The following is a 17,203-nucleotide window of genomic DNA, read 5'->3' as shown; positions in this document are numbered from 1 at the left end:
TTGAGACCAATTTTCTGAAAAATGTTAGATTTTAAAACTTTTAATTTGTTAGATTCTTTCACAGCTCACATCAGAATTCATGTGTGCTAGATAGTTTATTCAAATGTTTAAGAGAAAACTAAATCTAAAATTATTATATTTTCTAACTAGTATTTTTCTGGGGGTCTTATGTTGTATGATCTTTCACTCCACCCCCACTTCACATATTGAACTTCTGCTTTTTTTTAATGTTTATTTATTTATTTAGAGAGAGCAAGACTGCATGGGGAAGGGTTAGAGAGAGAGGGAGAGAGAGAATCCCAGTACAGAGCCTGATGTGGGGCCCGATCCCACAAACCATGAGATCAGGTTATCATGATCTGAGCTGAACTCAAGAGTCAGATGCCTAACCAACAGCCACCCAGGTGCCCCTGAACTTCTGCTTTTCTACTGCGTATTCTCAAGATTAGATTTTCCTTATTCATCCTTCTCCCATGCCCATATCTCATTAAATCTATCATCATAGATATATCATTTTACATACCATTAAGAAAAAAAACCTTAACATACTGTCACAATGCTTTCTTATCACTCAGAATTTTTGTTTTATAGGAAAAGAACCCTTTTCAACTTAAGATGCATATTTCTCCACGTAGTCTTATGTGAAATAGAAAGATCAAGGTTAAGGTAACCCTAAAATGTCTTTGCGTTCAGAGCTGCACTCCAATCCAGCTCATTTTGGAAGCATCCAGAACTGTAACCCCATTGGACACTTCCCATTGCTCACGGAACCCTATGAAGCTGCTTACGTGGTGCTATTACATTTGCCCTCTTTTTCAGGATAAATTCTTATGAACCATGCTGTAAGAATCCTCTCTGATATTGGTTAGCACAGCTTCCAGCTGAGAGTTGGGGCGATGTCCTTCTGGGAAATTAGAGCAGAATATAAAAGCGATGGGCACTGAGGTGCCTATTTTGATGGTCTGTTTATCAAACCTGGTTTGATCATTGGATGTGCAAAAATTTTTCCTTATATTACAGTTGTATCCTTTCCCTCTAACGTCAGTCTAGTAAATCCACAATCTGTTGGATTTGACTCCCAACTGATGCTCAACTGATGTAGCTCAGACATTTGTGTGGAAATTTACTACAGTGACTACTCTTCCATCTAATAGGGAAAAAGTTTTGTTCCTATGGTAACTGTTTCAGAGCAACGCATACTTACTATACTTCTAAAATATGCAGCCCATCCTTATGGGAGTACACATCATCCTGAAAGATTTTTTACCCCTTCAATAAACGTTGATTTTTTTTTTCCTTTTCACCTGATTTCAGAATAACATAAAGCTTTGTTTGTAAGAACTGCTGAGGAAGAGCTTCGGGAAATAAGAACTATGGATGAGACTGGCCCCTGGCAGCTGTCGTGTGAGAGCAGAAACATAGTCCTCAAGTGATTTCTGGGAACCCATGACCAGTCCCTCCGTAGCTGTATTTCTACCAGACTCTTTCTATTTTCCATGCATCATCATGTTTGCTGTGTTTGGGATGTTGCTATGCAAAACGATATAAAAGAGTGGATTTTTTTTCCTGAGGCAATTAAGTTTAGCAAATGCTACTTTAGCATGATGCAAAAGTTCCTTAGAAAAATTTTAGAACTCCTTGGGGAATGATCTAAGAATGTTCATGATAAGAAAGGATAAATTTCAATAATGGCCTAAAATGTCATTCTGCATGATAAAATTCATCAGTTCCAGGGGCTTTGTGACAACTGACATCACTTAAGCCACAGTTTTCAAAAGGGTTCTTATTTGTATTTTGCAAACAAAAGGCCCTTGCCATCTTTTTCTTCAAATTCATTGGCCTCTATCAATTTTTCCCTTTAAAAATTATATACTACAATCCTGTTATAGCCAAAAAATAAAAAATAAAAAAAAGAAGGAAAGAAAGAAAGAAAGAAGGAAGGAAAGAAAGAAAGAAAACACCAAAACTAGAAATTACAGCATTTGTTAGAAAAGTTTGCATCATGGGGTGCCTGGGTGGCTTCAGTCAAACTGACTCTTGGTTTCGGCTCAGGTCATGATCTCACAGTTTGTGAGTTCGAGCTCCACATCAGGCTTTGTGCTTACAGCACAGAGCTTGCTTGGGATTCTCTTTCTCCCTCTCTCTCCGACTCTCTCTCTCTCTCTCAAAATAAATAAACATTAAAGAAAAAATTTTAAAAAAGTGTGCATCATGGTCTCCTTTTCATTTTATCTTTCTTTTGTGGGTGTGTGTGTGAACCGTTTTCAGAGCTCACTCACAGAAAGAGGGGTGTGGATTCTGTAGTTCTGTGATAGAACATGAAGAAGAGGAGTCATAAAGCATGTTCATAGTATCTTAAGCCTGTAACCCCCCATCCTCAGCAAACATGGCGTATGGACTCTAAAATAGTGAGTCTTCATAACTAAAGGGGCAGCATGAACTTACCCAAGGTTTGGCAGCATCATCTTGCTGCTTATAAAGAAGCCAAAATACAAGGGTTGGGAGAGTAGAGAGTGAGTACTTCTATATGATCCAACTTTGGGGCCTCCATAGACAGCAGTTCCTATGTGCAGGTCAACCCAGAGTAAGATACAGAATTCCTAGGTAGATACTATGGGTTTCCAGACATCCTGCCTGCCTTCATCGACATGCTACAGTACTGGAAAAGTCTTATCAGGTCCTCTGGAATTAGATTATCCAAACAGGTAGAAAGTCCCCAATGGAAGGACTCAGAGGGCACGTAAGGAAGTAGGGGCAGCGGAGGGACCGAAAAAAAAAGCCATGGGCATGCAGTAATATTGTCAAGGCAGGTCTAGGGGGCAGGACCCTGGGGGAGCTTGGACAGCAAAGGATATTGTGAAGGACAGTGGCTGCTTGTGAGTGAGGGCGTGTCAACACCTGTAAGAGGAGATTGCTGAAAGACCTAGAAGCCTTTCCTTCTTGCTAAGTTTGCCTTGCAAGACACTAAATTGGTGTCATCTCATACCTCGTGGGCAGGAGTGCCTCAGCATGACTAGGCTTACATTTTTTTTTTTTTTTTTTTGCCTTGTTCATCAGCCCTGGAAAGGATTGTTGTTAGGGAGAAAGCAAACAGAATTCTTCCTCTTGGGCCTAGGGAAACCTCACTTCCTGTATCGGGATCAGAAGGAAGAAACAATGGTACAGCGCAACATCTTACTTGCTGATAGGCTTTTAAAAAATCTACCAGGTAATGACATTTCCTACCATTATTTTCCAGTCCTTTGGTGTCCCAATGATGATTTTGTTGATAACCAGAAACACCAGAAGCCTAGACTGTGGAAATCTGTTAAAATATTCTTTAAAAATTATGCATTGCGTTACTACATTTCCTTTTATTTTTAAGATGAGTAACTTCTTAAAAAAATTTTTTTAATGCTTATTTATTTTTAGAGAGAGAGAGGGAGAGGGTAAGTGGGGGAGGGGAAGAGAGAGAGAGAGAGAGAGAGAGAGAGAGAGAAAGATACAGAATCTGCAGCAGGCTCCAGGCTCTGAGCTGTCAGTGCAGAGCCTGATATGGAGCTCGAACCCACAAACGGTGAGATCATGACCTGAGCTGAAATCGAGAGTTGGACACCTAACTGACTGAGCCACCCAGGCACCCCGAAGATGACCAATTTCTTTCAGTGTTGGGTGTGTTAGGCCAAAACTATTTGGTCAAAATAAATATATATCTATACTTTTTACACACATATATACATATAGGTGTCACCACTGTCCAAGTAAGGGCATAAAGAAAGGTCAGGATCATGGTGAGACTACTGGAAAGTCTCTTGTAGAATTTCTATTCAAGGATATAAATATTGAATTAAGCAAAGAATCATGCAATGAGAAATACTAGGGCTTAACTGAATGAGAAAAAAAAATACAATTTGTCAGCTTTCCTGCCCTACCTCCATCGTCAGTATTCAGCTCATTTGGGGGGACATTCTCATTTGTGAGAGCCAAAGCTTTTCATCATTTCTGGGCATGGCATCCATTAAAAGCAGGCCAGGCGGTGCCAGCTGCGTGTGCTGAAAGAAATCACACGGTTTCATTATGTAGAGTAATGACAGAAGAAAGGACAGTCTGGACCAGCTGGATCCATCTCTGCCACTCTCTCAGTGTGTGTGAGCACACACACATGCTCACACATGCACATACTACAGAAAAAGAAGGCTCTGAAGCTCTGAATTTGTGGAGGCAGAAATTGAACCTGGTACTCATGGAGTCTAAAATCTTGTGATCTTGGGGCGTCTGGGTGGCTTAGTGGGTTATGCCTCCGGCTTCGGGTCAGGTCATGATTTCACAGTTGGTGAGCTCAAGCCCCATGCAGGGCTCGCTGCTATTAGCATGGACCCTGCTTTGGATCCTCTCTCTCTGCCCCTCCCCTGCTCCTGTGATCTCTCTCTCTCAAAGATAAACATTAAAATAATAAAAAATACAATCTTGTGGTCTGTTATGATGAGCAAAGCAGTGGGTCTTGCTCATAGTGGGGACTAAATCTATTTACTAAATTAAATAAAAAATAACTGAATTGTTATATAACTTTTTGAAGCCACAAATAGCCAATAATATGATAAACAGAGACATTGCCACATTTTCTTCTCCGTGACAGTAATAATATCAAACATCTACAGTAGTTACAGCATCTGTATTGTTCTAAGTGCTTGACTTAAATAAACTCACTTAGCCTTCATAAAAACCTTATGATGTAAGTTTGATTATCACCCTCTCTTACCAACAGGGAAACTGAGGCATAGATAGATGGTTAGGTAATTGTCCAAGATCCCACCATTAATGGTTGGTTCTGGAAGTGTTGATACGAGAGTGTGGATGTCCATAAATAAAGGTATATATTCGAGCAACTGAAGGAGGCTAACTGAAGGACATCTTACAAAGCTTGCACTTCATCTCGAGCATTCTTCCCGTACCATATTCCATTGACTTCAATGCCTACGGATGCAGAGTGGCACGTTCTAACAGAGCGAGATTGCAGAATGGAAAAGGCATTCGGGAACCGGGCTGGCAGCACGGGCTGCTCGATTGACACTGGAAAGTGACTCAGAGGAAGATGTTTTGGGTGTCTAGAAAAACCCTAGAACACTGGGAGAAAGGATGAAAGGAAACCGGCCAGGGGATTGGGGGGAGGCGGCAGGCATGGGATCAGGAAGGGGTGTTATGGTCCCAGAGAATGTCAGCACTGCTTTCAAATTCAGTGAGAACGTTGCACACACTTCATGTAATGGGGTCTTTCCTTGATTAGCCGCGTTACTGTTAAGGTCTTTTCACATACTTTATTTTTTAAAAAATGTTTTTATTTGAATATAGTTCACACACAACGTTACGTTAGTTTCAGGTGTACAACACAGTGATTCGATGTCTCCATACATTATGCGACGCTCACTACAACTGCAGCTACTGTGTGTCACCCTTACGGTCTCATTGCAATATCATTGGTTATGTTTGCACATATTTCATTTTTCTTCTCCAATTACAAGGGTGACATACATGCAAATTGCATAAAAGACACGTTCAAGTTTCTTTTGCTATTTTCTAGACATCCCTGGGGGGGGGGGTGGTTTCATTCATACTCCCTCGGGAGTGTGTTTGAAACTTATTCTGGAGAAAGAACAGTGAATCTGCATGTATTCTGTAAACCTGTTATCTGAAGGTTCCGATCACTAGGAGTTCGGGCACCTTCCAGTTGATACAATTCCCACTAAACGCAAGAAAGGAGACTAGGTTTCAGATGGTCGGGTGGCTGAGGAATTAGTTTCTTTGTTTTGTATCTGATATGTTCACATATAAAGCCATTAAATGCAGCAAACGTATACGTCCATGACTTGCCAGTGGGCACACAGCTCATTAGTGAAGGAGGAAGAAGATGAGGAAGATTCATTAGTGAATGAGGAAGAAGGGTTGTTCCAGAAGAAAACCCAAAATGTACAAGGTAGGGCAGTAGCAATAATTAGAACTTATCTAGACGGGTCTGAGCACCTCTCGGTGAAAGTATCCTGACCACCTGTCAGGAACCTGCCCCATCCTAGATTAATTTCACAGAGAACTTAATTGTTTATATGCGTAGACATCTAAGCACTTGGCAATTTAATGAAACCACTTCAAGTAGTGATAAATTGAAAGACCACTCTTTTAATTTTTTGGAAACATGTGAACTTGGTTTTCTACAAACCTGCAAGGTGGTGGTGATCTTTCCATAGTGCTGGGACTCAGCATTGGGGCTAAGCAAGTATGCGAGGGCTGTGGCTCCAAAGAGCCTGGGTGTGTACAAGGAATAGACACAGCAGAGGGAAAGGAAAGGGAGGGAGGAAAATGAGAGTAACATGAATGACAGTGATCACGATGCTAATGTAATCATAACAACAATCCCATCAGTAAATCATGGTAATTCTCATTTTTCACTGGGAGGAACGGAGTCTTGGGCTCATGAGTCCCAAAGTCAACGTAAATTGGCAGAGGCAGGGCAAGGCTTCAGAGCTGTGACTCCTGATTCCAGGTTTGCCTGTGAGAACAGGTGGGCTCACCCATGCAGGGGCTTGTTCAGCATAGCCTGCACAACTCTATATTAAAGACAGGGGTAAGAAAAGAAGATCGCTTCCAGATTCTGCTGTAAGCCTTGCGAATTCAAAGTATTAGTACTTTGGGAGTGTCTGGTGGCTCAGTTGGTTAAGCCTCTGGCTCTTGGTTTTGGCTCAGGTCACGATCTTGCAGTTCATGAGTTTGAGCCCCGCATTGGGCTCTGCACTGACAGCCCAGAGCCTACTTAGGATTCTCTCTCTCCCTCTCTCTCTTCCCCTACTCTGCTTGCTCTCTCTCAAAATAAATACATGAATTTTAAAAAGTTAAAATATTAGTACTTTGGGGGCACCTGGGTGGCTCAGTTAGCTAAGCATCTGACTCCTGATTTCTGCTCAGGTCGTGATCCCGAGGTTCGTGAGATCGAGTCCCACATTGGGCTCTGCGCTGGTGGTGTGGAGCCTGCTTGGGATTCTCTCTCTCCCTCTCCTTCTGCCCCTCTCCTGCTTGTGCATGCAGGCTTTCTTGTTCTCTCTTTCTCAAAAATAAATAAATAAGCTTTAAAACATTAATACTTTGGACAGTCTTGAGTGTATGGGTCATCCTCCCCCTGAGACTCATCTTTCTTTATATTAAATGGAAAGAATTTTTTTAAACTCTTTTAATGTTTATTTTTGAGAGACAGAGACAGAGAGAGAGAGACAGAGTTCAAGAAGCACAAACTGCGAGATCATGACCTGAGCCGAAGTTGGATGCTTAACCAACTGAGCCACCCAGGTGCCCCTCAAGTGGAAAGCATCTTAATGAACCTTAGGGCTCTATTAATATTATAAACTCAAATTCCTATTTTGAAGGACTAGGAGAAAATGAAAACTGATCGAGTCAATGAGAAAAATTGTAGAAACCAAGTTTTGGTTTTGCTTTTTGGCCCAAACTTTGATGTGTTTCTCTGTGTTGGAGACATAGTCAGTGTTTTCTTGATGTCTGGTTATGTTTCTCTATTCCAGGAAGCATGAAAGAGAAAAAACTCTCCCTCAAACTTTTCTCACATTATGCCGCAGCCAAGAGGGCTATTAACATCCATGGGTCTGTTGGCTATTGGCTACCCATTTTCCTTTACCTCTTCAAAATAGAGTAGGAGACAGTTGAGGCCAGTATAAGAGCAGTTCTTCTAGGACATTGATTCCTCACCGGGAACAACTGGGCTCCCACCCGCTGGAAGGGGTGTTTGTTACTCTCTGGAAATATTTTTAACTACCACAACTGGGACTGCTACATCCTACACGACGAAGACTGATTCCTCCTCAATGTCAATATTGCTAACGTTGAGAAACCCTGGTCTAAGTCCAGATAAAATGCATGAGAATTGACCCACCAGGACACTGCCACTGGTGGTCTTTTAGGCCCTCAAACCTAAGGAATCTCACTGCAGTGGAGTTGCCTAGAGCTTTCTGACAGGTGGAGAAGGAACATCTTTCCTGCATTCGCCATTAGTTTTCAAAGTTCATCGAATGAGTTTAGATAATTACTTCTACCATCTCCTTTCTGGTTTTCTCATTACACGAAAGTAACCTGGCTTTTGAGAAATTTTGCTACTCTGTTGTACATCGCTTTCGTAGTCTGATTGTAAAGCCAGAGTTTCCCTTTTTTATATATATATAAGAAGGAGAAAATGTGGAAGAAGATTTGGAGAAACTTTTCCAAAAACGTCCCATCTCTCTAAGAATGGGAGAAATCATTGAAAACCTATGTTTTAGGTTTTCTGTATTAATACAAAGAGGGTTTCTAAATAAATGCCCAAATGACAACTTCTGTACCAATTCTCAACATTTATCATTTTTAAGAGTCTACTATTTTTAAAAACAATGCAATCCAGGGGCACCTGGGTGGCTCAGTCAGTTAAGCGTCTGACTCTGGCTGAGGTCATGATCTCACAGTTCCTGAGTTCGAGCCCCTCATCGGACTCTGTGTTGACAGCTCAGAGCCTGGAGCCTGCTTCAATTTCTGTGTCTCCCCGTCTCTCTACCCTCACCCCCTGCCTCAAAGATAAATAAACATTAAAAAAAATGCAATCCCGTTGATTAGAACACTGCACCAGACCCAGGATATGTGCCTAAATCAAGAACTTAGAAACACAGATTACTTTTAAGACTTAAAAAAAAATAGTGAAAAAGAAGGCAAAAAAGTCCCAGATAACAAACAAGTCATAACATACAAGGTAACACGACGTGGCTGTCAAGGTGAAAAGGTAATGAGTACAGAGTTCAGGTGTGATATTTATCACATTGAAGACTGTCTACACCACTTAAGATTTGGCAGAATCCCCAGACGGTCAGAAAAGCCTGACTCACTTATCTCTCCTTCCTGTATTCTCTGTAAAAGGTGACCTGGGTGTATATTTTGTGGCCAAATGTGCAGAACGCACTGAGGAATCTGGGCTTGAAAGGCCAGTGATGTTAATCCTAGGTTGAGAAGGAAATTATTTCTCAGGTAAGCATTTGGCCTTTAGCATACAAACTAGATTCTTCTGATCTCCAATTCCTTGGAATGGCCCTAAGTTAAAGGTGTGTTAAAATGTTTCACCTTTGTGACTTTGAGGACTGGTTGGCATTTCTGTGTTTCGTATGAACCGAAGAGAACCTGAAGGTTATTTCTCCAGCCAGGAACAAAGTCTGATAATGTCCATGTTGGCCTGAGCTTTGAGTTTAAGAGGCTCCTGATCGTTTGGCTGAGCCAAGAAATAGTGGAGAATTTGGGGTAAAGTGAGGACCAAACCAAGAAAGCCACTGGCCGCAGTAACTGAATAGCATCTCAAACGGCCTACAAAAACAGAGTTCTGCTTCACCCAAGTACTAAATGCAAATGCCCACTTCTGCACCAAGGGACAACTTTTCACTATGAGACCTTCCCAGTTGTTCCTTACAGAAACACTGTGAAAAATGGTGAAGATTTTTTTTTTTTAAATTAAGTAGGCTCCATGCCCAACATGGGGCTTGAGCTCACAACCCTGAGATCACATGCTCTACTGACTGAGCCAGTCAGGCATCCCTAAATGATTTTTTAATTTGGTCCATTTATACTTATTCTTTAGATATAAACTATAGATATTGAGATTAGTGATGCATTTATGTTTGAGAAAAGCTTATTCGAAGTATATTAATACACTTTGAAGTTCACTTTTACTGTTATCCTTCATATTCCAAAGATCAAAATCATTAAATCAAGCTAATCGTTTTCTTTCTAATGTAAAATTTAAAAATATAAAAAATAGGCTTCTTAATTAAGAATCCATCATTCTCGGTGCTCATTAAACAGAAGCTTTTCCTGTAGGTTATTTTTGCTTTACACACACACACACACACACACGCACACACACACAATACATATGTAGAATAAATTGATAACACAGTTTTGAAGGAAAATGTTAGCTCATTTACATGAAGAAACTTTTATAGATTGTAGGTTTATTAATTCAAAACTCTTCAACTGATCCATTTATTAATGTAGAAGTTCCACTGACTAGAAATTCCATTTAAAATTATTCTATTTTGATAATAGATGAAATGTCCTAGGCACTCCTGAGGTACTCAGTATTTTGAATACCTTATTTTATCCAAGCTTCACAATGACGTTAAGAAGTAGGAACTAACATTATCTTCAATGAACAGATGCAGAAACTAAGGCAAAGAAGTTAAGAAACTTGCCCAAGGTCAGCCGGTAGGTGGTGAGGTATGATTTTAAAGCTGACTTTGCCTGACTGGGAGCCAAAAGCCTGAAACAGAGCACCATAAACTTTTCATTAGTCTAGGTATTACTTTATGGACTATGACAATAAAAGCACCTTGTTTTAAAGTAATCTTTAGTTAAAAATTAATCACAAATTCAAACTGACTTTTCTCATTAGTTCTCATCGCTAAGCTTCTAACATATGTTAACTAACACCCTTTTCCTCAAACCTCAAAGCGTTTTTGCAGTAAAATTTTACTCAATTTCAGTTAAAAATTGTATAAAGCTTACTATAATTTTCCATCGAAGAGAGACATTAATATTGGAAGCTAAATTTAGCAATATATGTCAAGAGCCTTAAAATATTTATACCTTCTAACTTAGAAACTCCATTTCTGGAGAATTTATCCTCCAGAAATGGTTAAAGTGCATATAAATGTTTTATTACAAACATATTTATTTGTATATACTTATGAAATCAAAATTTGGAAGTGATAAAAACATATTGGAGAATGGCTAAATAAATGTTGGCATTGCCGTTTCAAGTGATGTTTACACAGCATTTGTTAGACCATGGAAAAATACTTGTGTTATGTGTTTATTTTGCTTCAAGTGTAAAACAGAGAAGTGAAGTGTAGAAATACAGAGCAAGCATTTAGCCACAACTATGTCAGATACTTTCTAGAGTCACAAATTGGAAGACCCCAGAACACGTTTAAAATGCTTTCATGTTTTACTTCTATTCTTCCAAATGTTCTGATTTAAAATTACTTGCACATACTAAATTTGAAATGGAAAAATATATTTGAATATTCTTTTTGAAAAGTTACAGGTCAGCAAGATGGCAGACTGGGAGGTCTCTTGCTCATAACCCGCACAACGACAATAATTTGGCAGATATCCTGGGATACAAACGCCTCTGTGGAAGCTCTGGATCCAGGCTGCAGGTTCTGAAGCCCCTGGTGGAGCCCAAGACCATTTGGAGAAAGCAGGCCGACACCCACATGGCAGACTCAACAGCCATGTACCTGGCTACAGACCCAGAAACAGCCCTGTGGACTTGCTACAGCCCTGTTTGGGGCTCGTCCTGCCACCTGCGCCATGCCAAGGGACACGGGAAGAGTCACACCCTCTGGGAATCACATTCAGCTTGCCATGAATCCTACAGGTACAGCTGAGGCAGTGAGTATAGTAAAGAGATTCCTAGTGACAAAACAAAAAGAACTCAGTGCCTTCAAGTACAAACCACAGGACTATTAATGTGAGTGCTGCAGATGTCCATTGTCCTGGATACGATAGAGACCTCCTCGGAAATACCAAGAGCCCAGCATGACCACACCCAGCGTAACTCGCTATATCCCATGCCAATTTCACTTACTGGTTCATCTGGATAGTCTCTATGCTGGCAATGTCAAAAACAATTGTCTTTGAAACCCACCACACTATCGTTAAGAGAGACCAAAGGGAATTGATGCGGTGAGACGGCGTTCTCTTTTCGCTACTCAGAAAGTTGGTCTTGTTCACAAGATGGGGGGAAGAAAGAAGGCATGAATGGGGGTGGGGTAAGTTCCTTGTCTTGTAGGACTATGCAGAGTTTCGTGTCAACTTGAAAGGCGGTACAGAGAGGCGGCCTTGCGAAAGGCCTCAGCCATGTCTGTTTAAGTTTTTATTGCATATTTTAAAAAAGAAAAACATAGCAATAAATAGTTTGAAAACAATGCTGTATTGAAATACTTAGTTCTTTCAGTGTATCTTTAAGACCACATAAAACCTCTTACTGAGAGGTAATATTAAACGTATCAATTTGGGGCACCTGGGTGACTCAGTCGGTTGTGCTTCCAACTTCAGCTCAGGTCATGATCTCGTGGATTGTGGGTTTGAGCCCCCAGTCAGGCTCTGTGCTGACAGCTCCGAGCCTGGAGCCTGCTTCGGATTCTGTGTCTCCCCGTCTCTCCTCCCCTCCCCTGCTTGCGCTCTGTCTCTCAAAAATAAATAAATCTTCAAAAAACAATTTTAAAGCATGAATTTAAATATTTCATGGTAGTGTAATTTTAAAAACCTTTTCTAAAACACCCCTGCTAAGGTTTCCATGGTCAAAAAAGTTAGGGAAACACTTCATTTTGCTAAAGTCTTCTTGAATATTGACAGTACGTGTTGGCATATTACAAGCTCTGAGAAGTTCCACAAGATAGAAGTGTGTTTAACTTTACTTATCTCATTATTTCTCCAGCCTAATGAATTACAACCTCATCTTTTTCAAATATAAAGACAAGCGACACAAAACACACCTTGGGAGGTATTGCTCTAGGTACACCAGTGTCCAATCTCTTTTTCTTTCTCAGTCTCCTCCCTCCCATGAGAGAACTCCAGGCCTCAAGCCACACCTCCCCAACCTCTTTCCCAAGCTCCCCCTACTTCCTTTCTAAAATACAATCCAGAAACTGGCGATAACTGGAGTAGTTCCTGGGATCTTGCCCGTGAGTATAAGACATCTATGCTGATCAAAAGAGGGTCTACGTACAGTTAAGAGAATAAACAGCTTGGTTCCAATTCCAGGTGGTCTTCAGCCTCCCCACATGAGCCAAAGTTTAAGGAGATCTCCTTGGTTTGGGGTTTTTTATTTATTTATTTTTATTTTTTTGAAGTGGACTTCTTTTCATTAGAAACTCAGCATTGGCTGAGGCACCAATTAATTTTGCATAAACTGCCACAGCACCATCAGATGCTAATCCGTTCATTCATAACCACAAGGTATTGTGTTAGGGTCATGTACATGACTTGTGCCTCCAGCCCTGTGGATTTATTTAGTGCTTAGCCTCTAGTTCCTGCAGCTGTGTCCTTTCAATGACTGCTTTATGGTGGCCAAGAGAGTTGAGGTCGGCTGCCAGGACTCTGAGATCTGGAAGGACACATGGACACATTATTCTTTTACTCTGAAGCTATCCGATTCCTGTTCCGGTCAGATGGGGAGATAGTGGGAGAATATCTCTGAGGCAGCCCAGCACTTAGTGTTGATGATATTACTCATGCCTGACATTATTGCAAAAAAAGCAGGCTTAAATCTACCCATAGTGGGTTCTTCCATGGAAGGTTAATTACTAATGAAAGTGTAATCATACAAAACATAATTCTGAATGTAGCTCCTGGCTTTCTTTGTAAGAACTACTATGGAGCCATTATTTCCTTTACTCTAAGACTACACATTGGATCCAGTCTGCTTCAAACAAGAGGCCATGAAAGAGGGCTTACTATGCTAATTGAATACTAATGAGGCTCTTGCGTAAGTTGTTTTGTGTTACAATTATTTGCAACTATATTTCTTCTGGATTTATGTAAAGGGGAAAAATACGTCAAAGGTAGCAAGATTCTTAACTTAGCCTGAGTATTTGGGAGAAAGTATCTTGCCACTTTTTCTTCTGTTCTTGCAACATTTATAAAGGGTTTTGTGCAGCACTAAGGAAAAGCAAAATATCATCATCATTATTACTGGCCTTTGTCCACAGTGGATTTCATCCAGATTCTAACCAGTGACTCTGTGACTAACAATCTGAGTCACTAAGTTTCATGTGTTTATGTATTTCAACACAATTCCCAGGCTGAGAGTTTTTTTTTTTTTAATTTATTTTCATGTTTCAGGGCTCAGAAGAAATAAATGCCATTCTGTATTTTTGAATCCAGGGTTACTGAGCGACAGACTCTAAAGCAACTCAGTGCAAGGATTGAATTGCTCCTTCCATAACAGATTAGTACTGGCAAAAGTTTAAAAACCACCAAAGTGTCGAAAAATCAGTATGTACTTTTAGGACAAAAGTCTTTTAGCCTAGTGGAGAATTCAGGTGCCTATAAATATTTGTGTGTTTACCATGGTAGCGGTACAAGATAATCTCAGAATTTAAAATGCAGGGAACATACAACTAAAAGGTGATACAGAGAATGACAGGCAAACTCAAGTATGGTCACTGGTTGTTAACTTCGCAAAGATGTACCTCTTTAATCTTACAGCTCCTTCAAGGAAATACCAGAAAATGGACAGTCCGAGCTAAAAATACCCTTTTTGTGTGGAAAATTCCATTATTTTAATAATTTTCTCATTCCCTTACCCATTCGCACACCAGCCCCAACTTCTCCAATTGGTCATGTCACACCCCTCTTAAAAAGGCAAGTACCTTGCCATTTCCAGATCAACCGACTTTACAAGCATTTGCTCATACATTTTCACAGCATCTCAGATCAATGACACCTTACAGGCTCATAGGATTTGTCTAAGATTCTCTTCATGTCATCTTAGGTTAATCTCATCATTATATGCAATAGAGCAAATGATGCATCGCCCTCTCCTATAGATGAGCATATTAAGGCATATTATATTGATGTCATTGGCTCAGCCTCACTGGCTAAGATCATATGGATTGCTAGTAAAAAAATAGAATCTTATTCCAAAGCTCTTCCACTCGACATGCAGCAGAAATTTGAGATTTAAGAAGAATTTTTGCCTCTAAATTCTCATAATGCAAGATTGAGAATTAAGCCTGGACAGATGAGCTGTTATTCTTGGATATCGGTCCTTGCAATTACTATTTATGATATCACATATTGTATCTTATTACATTAAGGCTGTCCAAAGTACCAAAGTATAATTAGATCACACAAAATGTTATCAAAATATAACAAGATAATAAATTTACTTTTTGAAATGATTTGTTAAAAAAAAATGGTACATTTAAAAACCAGAAGAAAGAAATCTAACCAGTTTGTGTCAACTTTTATATTGCTTATTATAATTTCTCCCAAGTTCTTCCTGGAAAGTTCATTAATCAATTATATTTGAAATCTCATCCTCTTCTTTTCTACTCCCTTTCACTTTAAGTCAGTGCAATACATCCTGGAATACTCTTGATTTGCAATACCCAAGTCTGGAAACCACTAACCACATGTGGCCATTGAAAACTTTAAATGTGGCTGCTTCAAACCGAGATGTGCTGTAAGCATAACATACACACTGGAGTTCAAATATTATGAAAAAATGAATAAACATGTCGCAATAAAGGTTGAAGTGATGTTTTTTCTATTGATTTAAATAAAATGACTTGTTAAAATTAAAAAAAACAATGATTTGTTCCTCATGCCTCAAAAAAATAATTTGGTCTTCTTAGAATAGTCCTATACAGGTCTATACAGCAAGTTCTTGAGCGTACATTCATAAGGTTCCTGTTGTCATTCAAGCAAGTTATATTTTTTTTCACTGTGATCCTCTCTGGTTTTACATCTGAATTAATGGTCTTTGTAAGGAAAGATTTATGGACAGTTTTTCTTCCATCTTCCACAGTGTCTGAGCTGGGCTCAGAGTTGTTCCTTCTTGATTTCTGTCTAGCAGCTACACCTCTCATTTGTTTTGAGGTTCTTGCCCCTAATCTGGCCCGTGCACCCACACTGAGCCTCTTATGGGTGAATTTGATTTTGACTTTGCAGCAGTAAGAGACAAAGTGGGATACGTTAAAGCATGCTTGGAGAACCACCTGCATTACATTCATCTGACAGCCTTAGTAAGCATGGATTCCCACCCACGGCTTCTCCAGATAACCTGCCTGGTGGCGGTGGGGGCGCTGGGGGGGGGGGGGGGGGGGGGGGGCGGAGAAAGCGGGGGAGTGCTGGCGTGAAATTGCCTTAACTTGCTCCCCAAGGGAGTGTTGTGAACCCTGAAGTTTGACCACACCGTAATGATAGTACTTTTCAGTTTCCTGAAAGGTTTAGTGACGTTGGTTGTGTAGATACTTCCCGGGTTTGGTTTTCGACAATGCCAATGCAAGGTAGACTTTTACCTTTGGGAAAAGAGGTGAGAGGCACACTATAAAAAACGGCCCTGAACCAGGACCTCTGACAAGTACTGAGCGGAGAATGTTTACCCATGCGCTAGGAAAAGGTATCACCCAGTTCATAGGGGCCAGTGGGCAAGCCTGGTGCCCAGTCTTGGGAACCCAGGGTGCTGTCTTCCTTCCTCTGCGCTGGCATCTGGGAAAGCCTAACAAACAGTGCTCAGCACGGCCACGTCTGAATGACTAATAGTTTTCCAACCTAGAGCGACATCAACTGATTATTATTTTCCCCTCAAACCCGGCAAAATCAGCATTCCTCTCCCTGCCGTGTGCCAGAACCCGAGCATGAGCAAAATAGTCTTTTGGAGAGAGAGGGCTGAGTCTGAGAACTGTGTCCAGCTCAGGGCTTCAAACCCAAAGAGGGGCTGCAAAGCACGCGACGGGACTGCAGAGACCAGGGGAATGAATATATATATGCAAGGAAAGCGGAGACTCTGAGGAATGGACAAAGAACCGGCACATTCGGTTGTGGGGAGGCTGGGATTAGGGGTTCAATTAACAAAAGATTCATAAAAGAGGCTGTCGAATCTGAGAGCGATTGCTGTTAACCGCAACCCGAAAGCGTTAGAATCTGATCAGACGGTCTCACAAAAGTGGCAAAGTGGATAATCTGTCAAGAATCTCTCTTTTCCGCATGAATGCGGTGAAGGAAAGACCCTACTTGGAATTCCAGATCCCAAACTTTGGGCTCTGGCCGGGGTGAAAACAATCACAGGGCTCTTGCAAACTCCGGGCTTGGCGGTTCGAGGATTTAAAAACACACATTTGGGTTAGTTTCGTCCACAGCCATGCTTGGAGAACATCCCACATCGCAGACTCTTTGACGGATTCGCTTGGGATGAAGAGCGCGTAAAAAATTAGCAGGAACGATTCAACGACATTGTTCGCCTGAAAGCTGGGACCGCAGCCTCGGGGAGGCGGGGGCCATGAGAACACTTTCTCTTCCTGTAAAATTCCAGCCGCGGGCAGCCGGGTCCGCCCGAGTCCCAGCGGGGAGCAGGCGGCGGGGCTCCGGGGCTCGCAGACGGGCGGCGGCCGCGAGGGACGCGCCCCGGGCCCGCGCTCAGGTG

General features: G+C 41.1%; 1 protein-coding gene across 1 annotated transcript in view; it reads left to right on the top strand.

The window, feature by feature from the left end:
* The first annotated feature begins 5,838 nt into the window (after nt 1–5,838).
* PRTFDC1 (phosphoribosyl transferase domain containing 1) overlaps nt 5,839–17,203 on the top strand; it is a 111,540-nt gene continuing 100,175 nt past the window's right edge. The window contains exons 1-3 of the mRNA XM_049626637.1: nt 5,839–5,950; nt 11,158–11,428; nt 17,093–17,200. Of these exons, the coding sequence (XP_049482594.1) occupies nt 5,839–5,950; nt 11,158–11,428; nt 17,093–17,200 (491 nt within the window). The remainder of the gene's footprint in view (nt 5,951–11,157; nt 11,429–17,092; nt 17,201–17,203) is intronic.

This window comes from Panthera uncia, chromosome B4 (assembly GCF_023721935.1).
Source record: "Panthera uncia isolate 11264 chromosome B4, Puncia_PCG_1.0, whole genome shotgun sequence".
Taxonomy (NCBI): Eukaryota; Metazoa; Chordata; class Mammalia; order Carnivora; family Felidae; genus Panthera; species Panthera uncia.
This window is presented reverse-complemented; position numbering and strand designations above follow the sequence as displayed.